The sequence below is a fragment of the Ramularia collo-cygni genome (assembly GCF_900074925.1).
Source record: "Ramularia collo-cygni strain URUG2 genome assembly, contig: RCC_scaffold15, whole genome shotgun sequence".
Classification (NCBI taxonomy): domain Eukaryota; kingdom Fungi; phylum Ascomycota; class Dothideomycetes; order Mycosphaerellales; family Mycosphaerellaceae; genus Ramularia; species Ramularia collo-cygni.
In genome coordinates this window covers 545,600-566,678 of record NW_019716269.1, presented here as the reverse complement: position 1 = coordinate 566,678, position 21,079 = coordinate 545,600, and the positions used below count along the sequence as shown (strand labels likewise).

At 51.4% G+C, this 21,079-nt stretch overlaps 8 protein-coding genes; 3 read left to right on the top strand and 5 right to left on the bottom strand.

Moving 5' to 3' along the window:
* Positions 1-529: 529 nt before the first annotated feature.
* RCC_08815 (uncharacterized protein) lies at positions 530-949 on the top strand (the record flags this gene model as incomplete). Its single annotated transcript, XM_023774061.1, has 1 exon — positions 530-949. The coding sequence occupies one exon, from the start codon at positions 530-532 to the stop codon at positions 947-949; it is 420 nt and encodes a 139-aa protein (XP_023629829.1).
* Positions 950-3,428: 2,479 nt separating this feature from the next.
* On the top strand, positions 3,429-4,253 carry RCC_08814 (uncharacterized protein; the record flags this gene model as incomplete). Its single annotated transcript, XM_023774060.1, has 1 exon — positions 3,429-4,253. One exon carries the CDS (start codon positions 3,429-3,431, stop codon positions 4,251-4,253), a length of 825 nt encoding a protein of 274 aa, XP_023629828.1.
* A 2,578-nt stretch (positions 4,254-6,831) lies between these two features.
* RCC_08813 (uncharacterized protein) lies at positions 6,832-7,477 on the bottom strand (the record flags this gene model as incomplete). XM_023774059.1 has 3 exons in its annotated part: positions 6,832-7,039; positions 7,094-7,227; positions 7,286-7,477. 3 exons carry the CDS (start codon positions 7,475-7,477, stop codon positions 6,832-6,834), a joined length of 534 nt encoding a protein of 177 aa, XP_023629827.1.
* A 298-nt stretch (positions 7,478-7,775) lies between these two features.
* RCC_08812 (uncharacterized protein) lies at positions 7,776-8,819 on the top strand (the record flags this gene model as incomplete). XM_023774058.1 has 2 exons in its annotated part: positions 7,776-8,491; positions 8,555-8,819. 2 exons carry the CDS (start codon positions 7,776-7,778, stop codon positions 8,817-8,819), a joined length of 981 nt encoding a protein of 326 aa, XP_023629826.1.
* A 1,151-nt stretch (positions 8,820-9,970) lies between these two features.
* RCC_08811 (uncharacterized protein) lies at positions 9,971-10,693 on the bottom strand (the record flags this gene model as incomplete). The annotated part of the gene is made up of 1 exon (XM_023774057.1): positions 9,971-10,693. The coding sequence occupies one exon, from the start codon at positions 10,691-10,693 to the stop codon at positions 9,971-9,973; it is 723 nt and encodes a 240-aa protein (XP_023629825.1).
* Positions 10,694-15,728: 5,035 nt separating this feature from the next.
* RCC_08810 (uncharacterized protein) lies at positions 15,729-16,117 on the bottom strand (the record flags this gene model as incomplete). XM_023774056.1 has 2 exons in its annotated part: positions 15,729-16,009; positions 16,066-16,117. The coding sequence occupies 2 exons, from the start codon at positions 16,115-16,117 to the stop codon at positions 15,729-15,731; spliced, it is 333 nt and encodes a 110-aa protein (XP_023629824.1).
* Positions 16,118-16,280: 163 nt separating this feature from the next.
* On the bottom strand, positions 16,281-16,928 carry RCC_08809 (uncharacterized protein; the record flags this gene model as incomplete). The annotated part of the gene is made up of 1 exon (XM_023774055.1): positions 16,281-16,928. One exon carries the CDS (start codon positions 16,926-16,928, stop codon positions 16,281-16,283), a length of 648 nt encoding a protein of 215 aa, XP_023629823.1.
* A 259-nt stretch (positions 16,929-17,187) lies between these two features.
* RCC_08808 (uncharacterized protein) lies at positions 17,188-17,613 on the bottom strand (the record flags this gene model as incomplete). XM_023774054.1 has 2 exons in its annotated part: positions 17,188-17,501; positions 17,562-17,613. The coding sequence occupies 2 exons, from the start codon at positions 17,611-17,613 to the stop codon at positions 17,188-17,190; spliced, it is 366 nt and encodes a 121-aa protein (XP_023629822.1).
* Between the last annotated feature and the right edge of the window lie 3,466 nt (positions 17,614-21,079).

The window sequence follows — 21,079 nt, the reverse complement described above, 5'->3', positions numbered from 1 at the left end:
AGGTCCTCCTTCTCTTCAATCTACTCGTCTACACTCAATCATCCACATTCGTTCTTCAATGGTCATTCTGGACATCTCCATGKCCACCATAGTGCTTGTTCTATCTGAGATGACTCCAATACAAGTCCGATTGCCACACATGCTGTTGGCGAATGGGTGAACAGTCTACGAATTCACATTCAGGCTTTTTGCTCGACCACCAGCTTTCTGCGGCATTTGAACTTCATCTTCTTGATCTCCGACTGTTCTTCCTGCACACCTATGCCAACGCCTGATCCAAACCTTTCACCGAGAATCACCACAGCTCCGAGCGCCTTTCATCTTCGCCGCCCTACAAGCTTGATCACTTCACAGTCTGAGACAATTCACCGCATCCATCGTTTTCACTATAAATACACATCAACAAATCAACGTATCAAAAACACCAGACCATCGCGTCGCTTCTCCTCCGCAGCGCAGCCGTCACCTCAACAAGCACACAAACAGCCCGCGCATCAATATCACACCCGTCCCCAGCACCAGTAGCACAATGGAATGGAACAACAAGCCCCACGATGACTTCTCTTCGAACTCCTCGCGTGAAAAGACACGCCAATACGCCAAAGACGAGTTCATACAGGACATCGGCCACGCGACCAAAAACGCAGACATCGTCGCCCGCCGGTCAGAACGCAAGCACCAGCGTCTCAACGACGATGTCGCCGAGGAAGTCGTTGAGAAGGGTCCTGTACTTTCCGTCGGGGAGCTCAAGTACAAAGGGGCTTGGTATAGTATCATCGAGGATGCAGTAGCAAAGTGGTTGGCGGGGAATGAGATACGCAACGTATCAAAATCCTCGCTAGCTGGCTTGTTGCAGCACAGGGCGTGGATCTCGGATGCAGAGAGGGAGAAGACACAAGCTCAACCCGAGGTTCCTGGCGCACACGCTCTGCTTCCCACAAGAAACTGACAAGGACAACATTCTGATTGACATGATTCGTCACTTTGAGGCTGGAAACTTTAACAACCCAGACCAGCTTGCGAGAATTCACGCTTAGCTAACTTATCGTCTCGGAGTATGTGATTTTGCTATACAAATCGTCAAGAGATCGAAGTTATAGAAGGGTGCAGCAGTGCCCATATCTGCGTAGGATCCTCTCGCACGGGAAGGTGCTAATATGAGTCTGGGAAAAATCATGGTTGGTCAACTTCAGCAAGACACCCCCGTGAGGGATGAAGAGAACGAGCAAGACGAAGTCCCTGGCACTGCTCCTGCATTCCCTGCGACCACAATTCCGAAGCGGAAGCCTACTGCGGCGCCAAGGAAGAAGAAACGAGAAAGCCCTGACGACGAATATGTACAACGGAAGGGACGCTCTCAAAGACCTCAGACCCAACGCGAAGACATCTCCCAAGATGGTTCAGATATCGAAGTCGCACCGCCTTCGCGCAATCAGGTGCAACCAAGTCGACGACGTCGACAACCCGTTGAATATCTTCAAGGACTTGCATAAGCGTCCTCCACGCCGATGCAAGCAGAGGAAATGGGACAATCTCGCTGAACTGGTACTGGCTGTTATGTCATTCCTCCAGACCACCCGCCTCATGGGTTCACTAGCAAGCCCGTTCGCAATGTTCCTGCTCAGCACTCGACGACAGTCGGCTCGGCTCTTAGTAGAATGGCCGTTAACAAGATCATCTTGGCCTAACGTCACCCCTCCCCTACACTCACAAGGCCGGGCAGGGCACGCGACCCTCGTGCTCCGGAATCGGCCATTGCTGGACGATTTTCACCTCAGAGGCCGCTTGCGAAGTGATCCTAGAGGTGCAGGTGTGGTGGCCCGCTTTGGCGATATTACAGGGATTGCGGTGTCTCGTGAACTTGTCCGATACAACGTAGCGACGGGGCAAAAGGCCTTTACGGATGGAGAGGTACGAATCCATAGCCGAGGCCTGCCAGCAGACCAGATAGACTGTATGAGATTCGCCCTCAATACGATGGTGGACCTCCTTCCTGAAMTCATCGACGACACCTACGACCCAGAAGCAGGGAAACGGGAGAGCTAAGACGGAATCTGGACGACGGCAATTAGCCTTCGCTGCGAGCTATCGAGCGAGTATTCATTGCCTGTCCGCTGTGGGAAACGCAGAGGAGCTATCGAGGGAGTACACATTGTTGTTCAGGCTTAGAATCCTTAAAGAAACGGTAGAGCGAGAACTCATCAGCCTTCGGCTGTTAGATCCGCGAGGATGGCATCACTCCATCGAGAATCAGGCTATGGCGAGGCGAGGCAGGATGTCGATTACAGTGGATCTCCTGGGGTGTCGGAATCATGGAAGATGCTCACTTGATCTCGGAAGTTCATTTCCTGCTGTATAGCCATCGATTCTCAGACCTATCCCAACCATCTGCTGCTGTAGCCGCAAGATTTCTCACATCGGAGGAAGACATGAGCTGATATTTTGAGGAGGCTAGAGATGTTGCTCAGCCGACAACTCTCAATGAGAGATGTCCCGTATGTCCGGCAGCTTCGATAGTCTGAGATGCTGACAGTTTAGAAATCCACGACGACGGCAATGGAGCCTCGAGTATCGTTATCGCCACATCCACTGACTGCTCGACGTACAGACCATCGACTACTTCAACGCGCCGACGAGCAGAGAGTTCCAGGTGCGCTACACATTCTGCGGCGACAAGTGCTACTACGCCACCGACCATTGGAGGGCACCAGTCGACTGGACATATTCATCTGGAGATGTCGGTGCTGAAGCCAATTGATCGACCGGGCGAATGAACTCATCCACGGCCTTCTGGGTGTGCAAAGACAAGATCTCACCTGTTCCTCGTTTGCCAGTCATTCGAATTGAGGGGACGCTCTGGGTCCTCTGCCGAATCCCTTCGCCGATGGAACGCGCAATATGGGCAGATCGGCTGTACGGTGGAAGCCCCTTCCGCCATAGCTCATATGTGGATGGAAGACATCTCGCAGTAACCTTTCAATCAATGTTGTTGGATTTTTGCTAGATCTTTGGCTGTGTGACAAGCCCAGGCCGCCTCTTGAGAAGGACGCTTCAGATGTGTAACAGGGGTCGCTTCACATCTCGACAAATTCTGGGGTCTCAACATCGACATTGCACCACTTACAACACAATACAACGCAACAGAGAACAACATCGCTTCAACTCTTGTCCAAGTTCCGGCAGCCTCTCTTACAGATCTTGTATACACGATCGATTATCACGCCATCTGAGCTGTAGCAGTCTTGCTACACCAGCTTGTAGGTGCAATGCCGCGCGCACATATCTCGACATCAAGCTGACTTTCGCCAGGACAATTTCTCCAAAGCTTGGTTCATTGAGCAGGGCTGTCTTCTTCAGAGACCGCGCAGGTCTTTGAAGACATCTTCCCCAAAACAAGAGTAGACTGCTCAGGTCAAGTCACTCTCAACATGGCACCAACCAACCAAGCCAACGGCCGTATCATCCCAAGCACAGTCGCAGTCTCGAAGAGAACCATGACCAAGCGCGCAACCCTCTCCACCCAAGATCACGTTTCTCTCTGCAATAGGATCCTTGCCCTCCCAAGTGAACTCCGCCAGCATATAATAAGATCCATGGCCGCGCGCCGCCTACCAACCCTCTTCGCACGCATGCCAACCTTTGTAAACGGCGCCGCCCGGCTCGCCGTAAGAGCGCTACTTCCCGCAGAACTCCTCGTCATGGATAAGGAAGCCGAATACGCTATCGCGGAAGTCGCCCGCGTCAAAATCCACACGGATAGATTGACTACCATCGTCCTACATGGAATCTTTCCGAACCTCAACAGCGCCGCCCTGACGAGTCTAGAGATAGGGGTGGCGTTCCCTGGTCCACAAGCCACTCTGCATGCCATTGCCAGCAGGATCGCAGATGCCGGTATCGCGTATCCACGACTTCGAGTCTTGCATGTTGCGCTCAAGCGGCGCTACTTACTTGGTGGGGATGGGAATGGCGAGCAACCTGATGCTGGGGATGATCTTGATGAGTTCTGTGGGGGAGTAATCGCTTCAGTTCTGCGAGTCGATGTCAGGGAGAAGTACATCATGGTAAGCTATGCGGACTCTTATTTGAGTTGCTTGGTATATATGGATGAGAGATTGCTGGTGAAGGAGATGGCTTGCTTGGGGGAGGGGGAGATGGAAGGGACGGATGAATTGGAGAGACTTGGTGTCGTGCTTGCGGAGCACAGTGATGAGTGGATTCCTGTGGGTAATTTGAGATATGGCAAAATTTGAGCTGCGTCGAAAAGGCTGTCAGTGTTTATTGTGATCAACAAAATGGCGAACATCGATACCGCACATTGGCATTTCCTCACTGGCAGAATAGACGAGTCGACGGTCCGAAAGTGCGCACGCTTCAATGACAAGTCGGCTCGTTGAAAGACCTGCTCTAGGCAATGCAAAGGCTCGACGGAGAGTGCAGCACGAACAAAGGATCTTCGCGATAGGCATCCAGAAACAAAGGAATGGGAGACAATTCGAGCTTGGAACTCGGAACGAGCTGAAGATATTGGATATCATCACCACCAAGTGAGTAGCTTGCACGCCTGATATCTTCTTTTATCTACCCTCTGCACCCTATGTCGCTGCCCCTTCCTTGGTTGACTTTCCAACGCTTGACGTTTCCTCCTCATCTTCATCACGCCGGTATGTCCCCGAAAGTAGCACGGAGGTATCGATGGTTTCTGATTCCAGGCGCCTACTTCAAAGTTCAAAACATGCCTCGCCATTTGATGCAGGATCGTCGCTAGGCATCAATTTCAATCCATGGACAACGCAGGAAAGGCCTGCTGCAGCTAACAGAATGGAAGACGGGATTTCTCGAAGCACATATGGCTTCTCTTGCTTTCTCTTCTTGGGCGATCGCAATGATCCAACGAAAGTCAAAGACGTCTGCATCGCAGGATGAATTTGAAGTCCAGATCTCGCCACCACTGCGCATGTGAAGTGTAACATAAGTGTGTCATTCAAGATCGCTTGCTGCAGAAGTTTGTGACTTTGTTCGGAGTATGCTGGCTTCCAGGCAGGCGGTTCGCCAGGCGTTATCTTGATCTTTTGAGCATCCAAGCAGCCCTCATCTTCCTTTGTTCTTTTCCGTGGCTGGTGACCCCAGGCTTGGGTGCTTGAATAATGCTCGCTTCGCCGCTGGGGATGCCATCCGTCAAGCACTTCAATGATCTTCTTCCTCGTTATCCACCAGAGCTACAGCTGTCAGCTGTCAGCTTTCGTGCGCTGGTTTGTGCTAATGTAGCGGGCAGTTGACCCGCACCTTGTAAGATCGTTGGAAAGGCCTCTACTTTCATCACCCTCCACTCTGCGGCTCCTCTCGTCTTCAAACCACCGATGTCGGTGGTGTGGGGGGGGAGGGGATAGTTTTCGTCGCTGTTACCTTTACCCGTGAGTCTTACCGGAGGACTTGACGGTATTCAAGGCATACTGAGTAATGGGGTCGAATGAGTAGGGCGATGAGAAGCTATGGATATGTCAGAATATCGAATGTCTCTACCGTGGAGCGACGAAATGTCTTGGGTGAGACGCGGCACATCGAATGCATGAGAACACGTCTACCGCACGTTGAGCCTGGCCAACGACATGTTCCTGGTGTAAATATGCACAAGTCACTACGGCGGTGTCAGAGCCACTTCTTTCAATGCTCGTCCGCAGAGAAGAGTGATCGCCCGCTGTATCGTTGCTTTGTGAAAGGTAGAGCTCACCGTCCGCGAATCTGGGCATCATTGTGACTCAAGCTCGCACGCGTCGGCCCCCATCAAAACAATATGCACAACAACAATCACGAAGACAAAGCCAATGATCTTCTCCAAGCCACTGCACAAGGCAGCAACACTGATGAAGAAAAAAAAAGGTCTCGCTCAAAAGAGCGGTTGAAATCAAAACTTACGCAACGTCTATCTCATACTCGATGTGCAATGAGAAGAGATTAACGGGCCAATCGGATTCATGAGCTCGAAAGGCCACTGCACCTGTGGAAGATATTAGGATGATCGAGGAAGAAATGGGGATGGAGGGCCGACTCACAACAAACAACACCGCCTGGGGGAAGAAGATTGTTGGGGGGAGAATTGAATGGCTTTATATATGCTACCTTCTCCGTTCTACAGCTCGCGCAAGGAGACTACAGTGTACGCGTAGGCTGACAGCGGTGTCGGCGATGACATAAATAGTAGGGTAACGTAAGCGGTGATGACTCCCAGGGTAACGGTAAGCCCCTGGATAACGGCGGTGTTTATGGTCAAGTAAGCAAAGTCTTTTCCAAGCCACTGTACAACACAAGAGACGTTGAGGGAAAGAATGACAGTGGTAATGATCGGAAGGCTCATCATTTGAAAGGCTCACTATTTGAATCTTGGGCCTTCAGCATCTCAATTGTATTTTACTCTCTGCTGTTGAAATCTCCTAAGTACGCGTACGCGCCACCATTTGCTATCGCCGTATTCAACAAAAAGACCACCGAGCATACTGTCGCCTACGATGAGTTGCTTCGTTTGCTATGAGGTGAAAGCTGCCTGGCAAGCAGACGCAAACAGCTCATACGTGGGTACATTAGCTGCTCCTCTGCACATGGGAGTGAGCGATTAGCCTGGCTCAACATTCCCTTTCCCAACGAAGGATCATTCGACGCCACTTCAGAAGAAGCTCTCACAGTATACAGCAGACAGAATCACACACAGTAGTCTCCAGTAACGACAAAGCTTTTGGATATAGAACGCTATGCTAAGCACCAAAGACACAAATAAGTCCGCGGTATGCATCCAAAAAACTCCTCAACCCCGGTCGAGCGCTATGTGCAAAGGCCTCATCCATCCACCTTCCCACGCAACGTATCCCTCAACCGACTCAACGACCGCTTCGTCTTCAGCTTGACGCTTCCAACAGCACGACGCAGCCTCTGCTTGCGCTCCTCCCAGCGCCCAACTTTCTTCTCCCCAGCAACGACACCAAGACCCTGTAGAAAGGTGATATTGGCGCCCTGCTGGACTCTCCAATCAGGATCCTCTTCACCACTACGATTCAACATCAGCATCGATGATACGAAGACGGCAGACGACACGACCTACGACTTCTCCTTCTCCATGACCTCATCATATGCCGCCAACTCGCGTTCCGCTAGACCGATCAGGTCGTGGAAGGGAACGGTCCATTCTTCGAGAGAGTCGGGCTGCTCGAGGAGGCTTTTGGCCCATTGTCCCATCTGTGCGCGTTAGTACCCTTTACCAGATATATGTCAGGGGAAGTCTATGTATACTTACGGGTTTGAGAACCCCAGCYTGCACCAGGTCTCCTCCATTCTCGAACACATTGCACGCGTTGAGTGCGATGATATGCGCGTCATGCGCTTCGGCCTTGCTCTTCATTTTGTCGGTGTAGAGAGCGAAGGCGACGGCAAGGTAGAGCGATGCCGTGAACCGCGATTGGGCGATCAAGGTCTCGAGGTCTTCCATGGTGTTGTTCGAAAAGCTGTTGTTGTTGTCGAAAGTTTTGGTGTTGGGAATTCTTCTGTGGGGGAACTTGGGGAAGATAAAGCGCGCTAGTAGAGGAACCCGGAAGATCAACAAACCACGGGAACACCTCGTGCGGCACGGAACTCCGTCTTCTTGCACGCCGTCGACATATCTGCAAGGCTCTGGGACTTTCCCCATGACTTTGTGGATCAGGCTTTGAATTTCTACATTCTCGGAATCGATCATCCTCGTCAGCAAGATCAACGACATTGTATAACAAGATCAACAACACTGCACAATGGCCGCTGATCGCCAGGACCAGTTGTCCGTCAACGACAACCGCGCGGCCGACGCTCTCCTCGCAATCGTCGAGTCAGTGCCAACACCCGAGTTGTCCGCCACCTCCCCCACAATTGGACGCTTTCCAAGAAGATCTGCTCCAACGGCTCCAATCGAGAGACAAGGACGAAGACATGCAGCTGCCGGCATGGGAAAGAAGAGGCAAGCAGCCAACCCACCAAGCCCGCTACAGAGAAACACGCCAGAGAACGCGACATACTCCACTACGCGCAATCTCACTAGTCTTGCTCTCGCCGCCGCAGCAAAGCATCACGGAGCCGCAGAAGGAGATGGTATTACCGCGAGGCGAGCACAGCTGCAAGCTAGATCCGCACCACTCACGCCTGCAAATCGCACAGAGTCCGCYGCGCAAGGGACACCTCTCATGGTCTTGACAGAGATGCAAGCTCAACGACAGGAGGGCAGGGATTCCGGAAATGAGCAGCGACCAGAGGCAAGGGATGATGGCGACGAGGCGTGGATTGAGAGATGGAGGACGGAATGGAGMGGAGGGGGAGACTTGGAACCCGTAGAGGAGGAAACTGAGAGACAGAAAAGTACTCGGCTCGGGAGGGAAGGGGAGGAGAAGGGAAGGCCGGGTGGAGAAGAGGAGTGGATAGAGAGATGGAAGGGCGAATGGACTGGAGGTGGAGATCTGGAAGTTGAAGAGGACGGGTAAGCGTATATCCTGGATTACATTTCGAACAGCACGAAGCGCTGTACTTAGTATAAGAAGAGTGGCCACCTCGAGGCCGACTGCTTCACTAAGCACCCGGAGAAGAAGGTGGAGTTCGAAAAGAAGAAGCCATCCGCGCGGGATAAGAAGAAGGCGAAAGATGAGAAGGAGGAGGAAAGCCTCTCTCATAGCAACTTCCATACCACCCCTTCGCCTCCCGCTCTTACGACGGCCCTTTCACCGGCGCCTCCACACGACTTCGGACACCAGCGCGCCTTTGCGGCGACAGAGGGTTCTCCCTCACCTGATCCCCGCCAACTCCCTTAGCACTACGACGAGCCGTCAGGCCCAGCACTACCTCCAGGAGATCGGTCGGGCGTGGGCTACTGCTACTCAGGCGTACGTTGTCTCCGAAGGGATATTAGCTGCTTCGGTACTAACGAACGAGACAGAGACAAGCGCGCCATCATTCGATATTACTACCAGTTCGGCCCGGCAGCCCAGTTCCGCGATCCTCTGATGACTGCCGGTGCAATTGGCGACTCCCCTAAGGCGATCTCTATTCGTTTCTGGCGCGCGAACAACCGAGACTACATGCCGAAGTGTCGTAACTACGCCGATCTAAACACTCCCCAGCCTCTAGGAGCTAGAAACATTCTAATCGGCCTCGATACTCCGTAGGTTCTCTCTTATAGCTGCTTCGTTCTGCACGGAGTGTACGAGGAGTATCTTTTCGCGAAAAGACTCCTCGCTACGCGTCCGCAGGGTGGGTTTTCAACGAAGGCGGACCGCGCGTTCGCCGTGGCTGCTTTTGAGCACCAATTTGGACCATTCAACGTTCAGAACGTAAGCAAGCCCCTTCGTTATGATTCAATTGTCAATAGACTCCAAAAGTTCATTCTTTGATGATGCAATTCCAGGTCTCTATGCAATCTGCTCTCTATTCTTAACATGGCTTAGCAGGATTTAAAGACTAGCTCATGATCAGAAAACTGGCGAGAGGCTCTTTGACACGCGAAGTCTTGGACACGCTCTTACAGATATCCTCCTCACTCCAGAATTTTCTGGCTTCGTCTCTGTGCGGCACTGATCCGCGATTTGAAGGAAATGGTTGGCGAGTTGAACACCGCGTGTGCATCGATGTACACACATTTCGAGTTGCATTCCTCTCAATCCCACCAGCACTTGATCGGGCCACAGTGAGGTGCAAAGAGAACAACGCCGATGGCCTTCTAGTCTGGTCGCATACAATGCTGGGCACTTAACTTGATAGTAGTCCTGTGACAAAACTGCTCGCTAGTCGATGTCGTGGACGTACCATTCAGAGCCAGACAGGTCATGGTGATTCAGTCATGAGGCAGTTCCATTGACAGAATTGGTTCGATGATTAAGCAAATCTGGAAACCCATTGATAGACCTGTGTGGTCTCCATTTGCAGAGAACTAAGTTCATCCAAGCATACATATCCAAAGTCCTCCTCACAGAAGACATTCTCCCTTCTTGACCTTATCCAGCAAGATCTTGTGGAACTCGCCATAATTCGCCAACTCAATATCCAGTCGTAAGCGTGGACTTCGCGTAACCCTCGTCCGTGTAAGATTCTGAAACACAATACCAACTTTCATTGCAGTCCCGAACACCACTTCCGATCCACAAGCCTTCGACCCCTGCCTCACCGAGTATCCACCACACCAATCCTCAATCCAGTCCAAAGTATTCCCAATATCCCCAACCCACTCTTCATCAAGCTCACACTCATCCAACCAAACCCCAACATCACACCTCCCCACTCCCTCTCCACCCCGAACGTACCGCAGAGCCTGTAAATAACTCTCCATCTCCAATCGAACAACATCCAACAATCTCACCAAATCCCCCCTCCATCTCCTCGATCGCCGCTGTTCTTTAACAATCATAATGATCCACTCATCCGTCCCCGTCGTAGTCTTTCCCGCAAATTCCCCACCCAGATCAGAATACTTTCGCAAAGCAGGGAGACTTTTTATGAAATTTTGCGCTTGTAGAAGTCGTCTCCCGCGTCGAGCCATGGGGTGAGGGCCGGGTTTCCCGAGGTTTTTGTCCAGGAGGAAGATTGCTGCGCCGGCGTATGTGTGGGATCTGAGCTTGGAGATTTTGGCCATTTGGGCGGCTAGTTTGGCTGTTTCGGAAAGGTTTGCGGGCCAGGCATTGGGGGGTGACATGGTTTTTTGGATGCGAGGAGCGGGATGTATTGTTTTGGGGTTCGAATGTCTTGCGATTTTGAGCCGTGGAGTGAGTGTTGTACGGGGGGGGATCTTGAGGATAGTTGAGGATGTGTTTGTTGTGTATGTTGGACGCGACGCGATCAGACGTTTACCGCGATGGTCAGAAGACAGGGTGCGATGATTAGGGGGGGCGGGTGACCAAGTTCACCAACACGTATATATGCTTCTTGAGTCGCTGACAACGGCTGACCATCGGATTGAAGATTCCCCGCATTGGACGCAAAAAGCACCGACTTCCTCTCTAAGGCTTTTGTTGGCCTTTTGAAATACAATTTCCTCGTCGTGGGAGACGAAGGACTTGTTACGCATATCTTCTACCCAACTCAACGCCGGGAAGGTATGAAGTCAGCAAAGTGGGTGGGAATTTGTCTCTCAGATATCTCTCGACATCATTAAGAATAATTTCAAAGATTGATTGCACGGACTGCATGGATTTCTCATGCCCAGGCCCAATTATTCCTTGATCTCCCTCTGGCCCGTATTGCCACGCACGTAACGAAAAGATTACTTGCATTCAAGCTCAAACGAGAAGTCGACTATATGTCGATCGTCTCTATCTTTGGGTGCTAAGACAGGCCGTTGAGAAAGTGTAGCTCAGGAGGCTTGCAAATATTCAACCGCGTTAGACTCATTTGTTGGTCCATGATCTGGACCTCCATCTCAGCCGTAGACAAGATCCAAAGTCATGTTGCCAAAGTCTCGATTGGACTCGCTGCTACGTTTCTGCAGGAGATCATTCAAAACTTCTTATTCCCGTCGGGATCGTTTACGATCTTCAAAATCGCGGCTCTTAATAACACCCATGGCCTTTCAAACGTTGACTTACGTGAGTATTACCTTTCCCCAGCGTGACGATATGCTTTTATGTGCCGTTGCTCTCTGCTGGCCCACTGGAGCAATGGTTAGGGATACGAGAATGGTGTAGTTGGAGTTCATGGGCAGTGCAATTGTGTTGGAGACTTCCGCTTTTGTCAAATACCCGTGGAGTTGATAGCCGGTTATCATCATCTCTTCCTCTAACTGCATTTGACATGTCATCCTTGGGTCGTTGGGCCTATGCGAACATTTCTACAACGGTGTCTCGGATGGTCCCCGATACATTGAAGAGATTCTGCCCTGTCAAGGTCTTTGATGGCGGCCTCACTTGAGTTTAAGCTCGTTGTGGCCTGATTTTGACCGCTACCGAAGCCAATGTCAAATATCCATTTGCGATACTATCCGGCGATCATCGGCATCGATGATTCAGATCATTGGGTGAGAGATTCTCGAGGTACTGAGGCTCTCGGCTCCTCTTGATTGGAACTAGCTGCATGGCAGATTCATACAATCTGCAGTCTCGTCGTTCGTATGTCCAGTGAGTAACATCGTTTCTCGTTGCTGAATCAATGACTGTTGCAGTTGTTCATGGAGAGATCGGACTCCTGTCCTTCGGCACCCGTAGCGTCTTCTTCTGGGAACTTCATCTTGAGCACATGAATGCTGTTGCAAAGTTGAAGTCTGTTATCATGGCTTTGTTGAATTCTCCAGCAAGGCCCTGGTCCCATTTCCTGATTTTGCTGTTGGCAACGATAGCCACCACGTCTGGGAAAAGAGTTGAGTTTTGCTTCACTGCAACTGCTCATCAAATGGTCATCTTTGTGTCCTACAATCGAGGATCTATCTGGTCCGCCAGGCAGCCTTTGGCCAGGCAAGTTTGATTCTGCCCGTATTMTAGTCACTTTTGCAGGATGGCTGCGTAGATGTCGGTCGTGTAGTTTGGCCTCGATGTCTTTGATGGTCTGGAAGAGAGTAGCCCATGAGGGTACCGTCGGATGCTAGGTGTAAGTTGGCCACGGGTCGGGAGTCATGCGGCACGACCGATCACCTGGTGACTTCGTTGATCGTTGCTTTTAGTACGCGTGCGCGTAAGAAAAGAATTATCGAACGACTTCCATCCAAAAGACTCCGCCATTTTTCGCTCCAGATGGAATGGCCTCCTAATGTAATCGTGCCTGCTAGGCTGAACGTCCTCCGTTACTGCCGCATGCAGAAGTCAGTTTGCAGCTCTTTCACCTGCATAAATGCATTTCTTCATTCTGCAGACAATTTGAACTTACTCCCCCGGTGAGGTTGTTGTGATGAACCGCCGAACTTGGTCCCCTTGAGGAAGTCACTCCCGTGTAGTCGCCGATCTTACGATGTTGTTGATTCGGCGAGTAGAAGGGGATGTAGCTGTTAGGAAAATTGGGATTATTTTGAGCTGATCGATGTTTGCTTACAGTGCGTCCGGCGATCACGCGCGTAGAATCTCCACGATCTTTGATCGTTCTCCGCTTCACGATCGTCACTTGACTCTCCGACCATCCGTCAACACCGTTGCCATCTAGACATCACAGTCGAAAATTCAAATCCTTTCTTGAGCTCAATCGTTCCGCCTAGTCCTCCTGACTAGACGAAGGCGAGTTCGATGTCGACGCATGTCATATCCGCGACGTGGATTGATGAGATACTTTCAAACTTCAACATATATAGGCGGCCGCTCGATATCCAAGGACAGATCATGGATGCAGGAACGCGCATTCAAAGCTGAGGTTTGCAATGAGGAAGTGGGTTGGAATGATCGATGTCTGGATCCGTCAGTGGAGAGCCGATAGCTGTCGCTTACCATGTAGGTTCCTCAAACAAATGCTCTCAACACTATGCCGGAGAACCAAGTCTACAAATCGCTCTCGCCACTGCGATTTCTCGCTCGAGCGTTGACCTTAACGCTTCCTCACGGCCCTTTACATTCAACGCCTGCCTTGCATCAACCTGCTCGAGCCTTGCCTTCTGCTGCACTTCCTCTACCAAGGCATCTCAAGTGGCCTTCTCTGTATCCTTGTCATCCTGAATAACGGAAGCCCCTACTCCAAGCTCTAGATCTTGCATCTTGTGTTCAGAGGTTGTTGTTCAAGCTATCAAGGTGGCTATGACCGTCAGAAGGCGATCATTCGGGGCATGCAGAAATTGGTCCATTAAGGCTCGGGACTGCTCCTTGTTGACTTCAATAACTGCCACTCAACAACTGCCACATCAAGCATTCCACGTAAGTCAGGCTTGCCACACAACGKCACTCTCGTTATCGCTCAAACATACACATGGCATGCTTCTAGGCTCTTCAGCTTCCACTGCTCGACTGGACTCCTCGGCCTTCAATTCTCTCTTCTCGCCGCCCTCTCAGCCCCTTTCTTGGCCTTTGTCTCAACTTCTGCTCGAGATGCCGAGCGGGCGGGCTGGAAGAGTGTGGGGAATATTGCGATGGCGGTGATAAGCAACATCTGCGACTTACTGAAAGACCGGTTTCCTCCGAATCGATTCCGGAAATTGTGCCAAGTGTGGCTGTTGTTCCATCTTGAAAAATGACGATATTGGTGTTGTTATACTCGGCTGGGTGGGCTGCGGTCAGTTTGATATTCCCTTTGAAGACCTTGCTGCTGGATTGATAGATGATGGTGAGACTTCAGAACCGGGTAGAAAGATGGGCAGACTATCATGCGGGACACTGGTCATAAGACGTGTTGAATGTAGCGATAGACGCTGACCCACATCATGTTCACCCCCGCCACGCGTACTCCTTCCGGATATTCCCTACAGCAATCCCTCCGTGCTCGTGCTCATCGAGTAGCATGTGAAAGCAGGAAACGGCAGAGGTACCGATCAGGTCTGGAACCAGGAACTTGGAACCAGACGCCCGAGATATGCGGCGTGGCGAAGCCAGCAAGTGTTGCGAAACAATTATGTTTCGAGTACATGATGTACTTACAGGCCGAAGATACCCCACGCACAACGCTACCTCTTCAACTCGCTTATCCACACCCACTTCATGGGCCCCGGCGCTTGTGAAGGCATGTTACTGCTTCTCGTACGAGCAAGTGGGTTCTTGTGGCTCTCTCTTTGATCATTACCACCCCTACAAGCAAGCATCATCCCGGTTCTCTGAAGACAATTATCGACAACAGCATCAAGTACTCGAAAGCCGTGATTATACCCRAAAGCTCAGAATCACAATCGATACACCCCACCTGCATTCATTGGGATCCGAGACGTTCTCCTATCCGAGTGGACCGTAGCACGCCGAGTGGACCGTACAGGAAGCATTCAAACTTCGACCCGATTGTGAAGTATCGTTGAATACAGTGCCGCAGAAGGGAGGCTGCAGCACATAACTTCGCATGCTGTAGCCTTCATGCTGCGTTTTGCGACATTGTGATATCGGTGGTTATCGGACGAATCAGAGTCTCGAAGCAGTTCACGGCGGGCTATGGCATCAGRGTGTGCCGCACCTGCGATATAAGCAATATACCGCTATTCGCCAACAGAGGAGTCGTTAGTGATACTTGGGAATATTACTGCWTGTTATCCAGGGCAAAGGAAACTGATCTTGTCCGCCTCTTCCTACTCAGACATCTGTCTTTTCTCACCCGAGCTGGTACAATCGGTAGCGACAGTGACTCTAACTGTAGCAGGGACAGTGATGGTTGGGGATGTGGGCTTCTTCCGCTGGAATGATAGACTTGAGCGTGTCCTTGATAATCTTGCCGCCTTGCTGCTCCTTCACTATCAGCGCCCCAGGTCTGGGATGTTGAGATTGTAGTTCCGACGCAGAGTGATTTGAGATTTTGGTTGCGAATAAAGAGCGCACAGAGGCTCTGGGGTAGTTGGTTCGCGATGATATCGCGAACACACAGAGATTCTTGGCCTCGAGACGCCTAGGTTGAGTCAAAGCCCGAATACGCTTTCTCTGTACTTGTTGATTGCCTGAATGGCACAAGCATCGATAGCATTGCATAGCTGCCTTTCATACCGCCGAGAGAGCTCAGGCATGTGAGATATCTCCAAAGAGTCCAAAATCCGAAACTCCCGAAAAAAAGGGTCCAAAAAGGGGTCCGCCCATACGCGACAAAACCAACAACACCTAAGCCCGACCAAAACACCATCCAAAATCCCCAACATCCTACCCATCACCACCTCCCCTCCCCTCCGGCAACCAGCCCACCAAATCTCCAACCCACCCCAAAAAATCCACTAAAGCCCGACCCCCTAACAACTCCACCCGTCGCCAAACTCGCCCCCGCCACAACCTCCACCACTCCTTCTTCTGCTCAGCGCGCAAAACATCAATCATCCCGAACATAGCCTTCTTCTCAGCTTCGATGCCTTCCATGAAGAGACCAGAGGCCTCTGCGTCCGCGAGGCGCTGGACGCGGTTGGTGATGAAGAGTTCACGGCGGTGGACTACGTGGGAGGAAGTATGTTAGATGCAAGTAGTTGCGAGATGAGGAAAGACCTACGTTCCGCCGCGCGGCTCTCTGCGCGGAGGTTTCTGAGCTCAATGTCGCTCATGGTGGTGCTGTTGTTGATGGGTTGGGTGTTGGTGAAGATGGCGTTGGTCCTGGTGGGAAGAATCTCTGTTGATGAAGAGCTTTACGGGGAACGACGCGCGTGACTTTAGGAGTTCGCAAGAGGGGTTGTTTTAACGAAGGAAGGGTATGTATTATTCAAGATTCTACGTGGATGCAAAGCACTTTTCCTTGATGTCTCGCATCTTGACAATAAGCCTATCTGCTCGCGGTCTCCAAGGATGTAGCTTTCTTTGCAGTCTGCTATTTATTACCGAACTGGCAAGATCCGCCAATGTCGCGCCGTCTCTGCTTAATTTGTTTTCCCAAGCAGGAGTAAGTCCCACCTTATCGAGTTCCCTCTCGAGTTCCTCTGGAGTGTAAATACATGAGCCTGCTTGTCTTGCTCTGCTCATCTCGGTCTTGAATTGAACGTCTTCAGCTCGCAGCTGACTTAATAGTATTTGTACTATGGTCTGTAGCGGCGTGTCCACGTATCCATTGTGTACCTTGCTGTTCAGGTCGATCTGCTTGCGGACCCACTCTCTAAGCTCTTCCCTGTTGGAATCCGTAAGGAGAGGTCCTTCTGAGAAACGGATCATTCGTTCGCCTCCTTGAGCACGTTGTATGTTTCGGGCGACTGCAAGAGCTATTGCCATCATGTAGATGTTTGGGTTCYTGTTTGGCTTGCTGGACTTGTCGCTGAAGAGGATCCATGCTGTCGTCATGCATAATTGGACTGTGTTTTGAGATTGAAGGGCATAGTGTACGGCTTCTGTGAAGGATTTGAGGTTTGCGGTGTAGGACGTGTTCATTTCGAGGGTCTTGCTCCGGTTGGATGTGTTACAATGTACGGTGTAGTAGCTTTGCGGCTATGCGGGCTCAAGCAGAGCGGGTTCGAGGTGCGCTTGGGATCATTCAACCCGGTCATGGGATACACGGACAGCATCCTAGAGCACACGTAAGACAGCGCATGATTGATACACTTGTGAGGCACGTGGAAACAGAGGAAGAAGGACAGTCACCACGCGCTTTCATATTCCACCCCGGCCGCCGGAAACCCCGCCCAAACACTCAGAAAAACCGTCCGAAGAACCGACGCGTAGCCTGCATCCCATCCCGAATCACCACGGCAAAAGGCATGATCCACAGAAGCACACGAATCACCACCGCACAACCCCGGCAGCCGATTCGGTAGATGATTATCCGGAGTCGAGTGTGCCTAATCTCCGCCCTCATCGCCGCATTTTTTTCCGCCCTCATAATCTCCATATCCTCCACCAGCAGCGCAGCCTCCAACTCGCCCGCCTCCTTCGCCGTCATCGCTCTGCCTTTCTCCACCGCCGCCAAGATCTCTGCCGTGGGCCGGGGACCCGCTCCGGGAGATCCTATGGCGCGAAATGTGTTAGTATGTGTGCGTTGATGATGGGGGATGTGGGGATAATTACTGCTTTCTTCCCAGAGCGTGATGCCCTCCCAGTCGTATCCGCCGTCTGACATGGTGGTGTTGATTTGATAGGGGCTTTTATGGTTGATGTCGATCTTTGATTGATCGATGTTGTTGGAGTGAGGAAGAAGAATTCGAAGGCAAAGATTCTCCATCTCGGATTTCCGGAGCACGGACCCCTAAGCTTTGCTGACTTCATTGAAAGGCAACTTGCTGAACTAAACTCTGCAACGAAGACTTGTCTCCATGGTTCTACGGCTGCAGCTTTACATACAATGTTGATGACGACAATAGAAAAGCATAACAAACTCCATCTACGCCCCCGCATACCCAAGATGATCGAGCATTCAAGACTCTGAGTGAAAGCAAATCATCTACAACTCATCAAAGTGGCTATCAGCCCTCTTCCAAATCAAGTCACCTTGCCCCGATATCTGCGTTCATCAAAAAATGTCAGGGATAGTATGAAGGTGGAATGGTGCTGTGAAAACTTTCACGGCGTGGTTCTGTTCGAAGCTACCATCGATGATGTCTGATTCATACGGTAGTAACTATATGAAGAAGTTCGAGTAACTGCCGACACCAGGTAGTTCCTTTCGTAACACAAGGTAAGGCAAGGTAAGYACGATCAAAACCGGGGTTCATCGTTCATCAAGTGACAGCCTCCATTCCTGCTCGAACAAATCCTGATGCATCACCGTCGCCATTACGTGATACCCTACATGAACGGCGACGCAACGTTCGAACCTGTTCACTCACCCACCATGGCTTTCAACGACGTTATGACAGAGTCCTGGGAGAAAATCTGCGGCGTTACTACTTACTTGCCTGTCAAGGCAGTGACAAAAAGCGACGAATCCTCGCTCTTGAATGCCTTCGCTCTCACCATTCTACTCTTGGTCATCCTCGTCAGCCTATGCTGGAGAAAGTCGCGTGGAATGCCCTGGTTTCCATTTCGTCACTGGATGTTGGTCTCAGATTCCGTCTCGATGCGTGGACCGGAGGCGGTCTACATGTCCAGCGTCATGCCTGCAGCACGTAAGAAAGTACGTTGAATGCCGGCGTTCATGAGTTCATGATGAGCGCGATATGAACAGTATCATGAGAGACGAAGATGCGATGCCATCATGGATGCGAAGGCCAACTTGCTTCACTGGCCACGAACCACTTCCCTACATCCCGACACTGCCTCCTCGAGACCTAACTCACTAGGATTGACGCATTGAGCGCATCCAAAGCTCGAAGGTCGGCCCCCATCTATTCTCCCTTGAGCGAGTTACGAGCAGTTGRTCAATGAGTGTTCTAGCATTCCTCCATCCCGACCAGATTGTTCAGATCCCTCGTGAGGGACCGGCGGTTTCCATTCTCTCGGCCGCATAGAAACGATGAAGGTAGGTTACAGGCAAGACTCGTGTAGCTTGACATGTATAAATCAGCCCTGTATGGTATTCGCCGGCTGAATTCTGTAGCCTGCAGATCACTGCCAGTGTCTGCGTCCTCTTCACCAAGCCTGACTGTATATTTGATATCACCTTCCGCTGTAGCTGGGACGGCTTTCCTGTCTCTTGCTGTACCATCGCCATCTTTCCCCTGCTTTCTACACTTTACCGCGAACATTGCCTCAGATGTTGACGCGAGCCATTGCCGCAATCTCATATCCTTGAAGATTGTCCATCGTCCCTTTTGACATGCTCTGTGTCGTTGCAAACCCCGTGTTGTACAATTTCGGTTCCGATTACCTCCTTCATCGTCTTGCTCATCCCTCTGCCTTCCAGACCAGAAAGTGCCTCCTCAGAGGCCAGGAGGTTTGCAGAGGCCGCAAAAATGGACTTCGTTCGATTCGGAGACACAATATGCTGCAGGTCGGGTGAAAACTTCGAGGTCTCGACATTGCCTGTTCCTGTCATTGGCAAGCTGGACTGAAAGTTGGTTCTGCAAAGACCTCATGGCCCGGCGTGGATGTGCTGTCGATGGCCGCATGCTGTGCTGCTGCTGAAGCTTTTCGACGGCTAGCAGGCGTTTTGTTGCTCTTGGCCTGCAGATTTGGAAGCTTTATTCGAAAACCTGACAAGGAGGCTTGAGTGCATTGGGGGTCGAGGAGATGTACGGCGCTGCGGGTCATCGACTTGGCAAGCTTGAAGCTGCTCCTGACGAATGACCTTGGCGGAGAGGAGCTCTCCATCATACTTCCTCGGTGTCGGCCGCAGGATTCCCTCACGTAAGGGGCCTTTCCTTCGTCTTTGTGATTAGAGCAAAGGAATCCTTGCTGGTGTTGTGTTGTCGGTTCACGGTGTCTGTGGTCTGCCCTCCTGAGCTTCACAAGGATGAAGTGGATCCACCGCAAAGAATGCTGCATATCACAACTCTGAGAGACCAAGACAGAGATACATAAGCAATAGGAAAGCATCTGATTCTTCCGCTTTATCTTTCAATAGCCTCAATTCCCCCAAAGCACGACAAGATGCCCTTTAGTGAATGAACCCCCGTGTCATCCCAGCCACCCCCTCCGCCTTCGGCCTCCACAAATACCCCCACCCCACCCTCCCGCCGCAAATCTTGAAGCACGCTTGCGCGAGCTGTATCACGCTGGTCCAAGCTTCTCCCTCACCTATACCCAAAATTTTCCTCCCCTGCAAATCCACTTCCTTTTCTTCTTCAACCATGTCTGAACCACAGCATGGTCGGGGGCTCGGCCGCACCAGCGGTCGAGTCTCTCTCTCGTGAGTCCACTCCCCTCCCCCTCCCTCCATCATCATCATCACCATCACCACCAGCACCATCCCCCTCCTCCCTCCTCCCCCTCCTCCTCTGCGTGCTGGCAACATAACGTGATACACTGGCATACAGATTTTGCAAGTCTCGGCGTAGGCGGTGACGGTTGGCACCTGATCTGCTGGCGTCGCGGGTAAGTTCCAACACGACAAAACTGGTGAATGTACTGACCCCATTGTCTTGCGTGCTTTATGCCGTGCTGCAGAGGGGTTTAACTTGATTTCATTTTGATCGTTGCTTTACGCGATGACGGGAAGAAGTTGGTGTGATTTGATTTGAGTGTGATGGTGTGACGTGTCGCCATCACTATGAGGATGCTGCTCACCGCCGCTCGACGCGTGATGGACTGGTGGAGATGTGGAGTGTGGACGTGCTCTATCACTCGCTCTTAGACACTGAGCACTGGGTTGCGTTCTACTTGATCTCATAGCTGTGCTGAGAGCAGCATCGTCGCCGCAGCATGGTCGCTGCTGGCTTCGATAGTCTGCGGCTGCGGCGGTGATCATCACCGCAGAACTTAGATCAAAGGCAGCTTTTTGCAGAGCTGCTCGATCATCGCGGTGACATCCGAGAATCTGCATCAATACCAGGATCCACGACCTGGGCGACTTCGCCATGACAATTAGGGGAAATGCAGCTACTCAGAGGATGGGTACTACCAGTCTTCATCACTTCCTGGAACTTTTCAATTTTGCCACTCTGGCCTCACCGAAAACATGTCGGGTGCGGAGAAAACATTACTTGCAA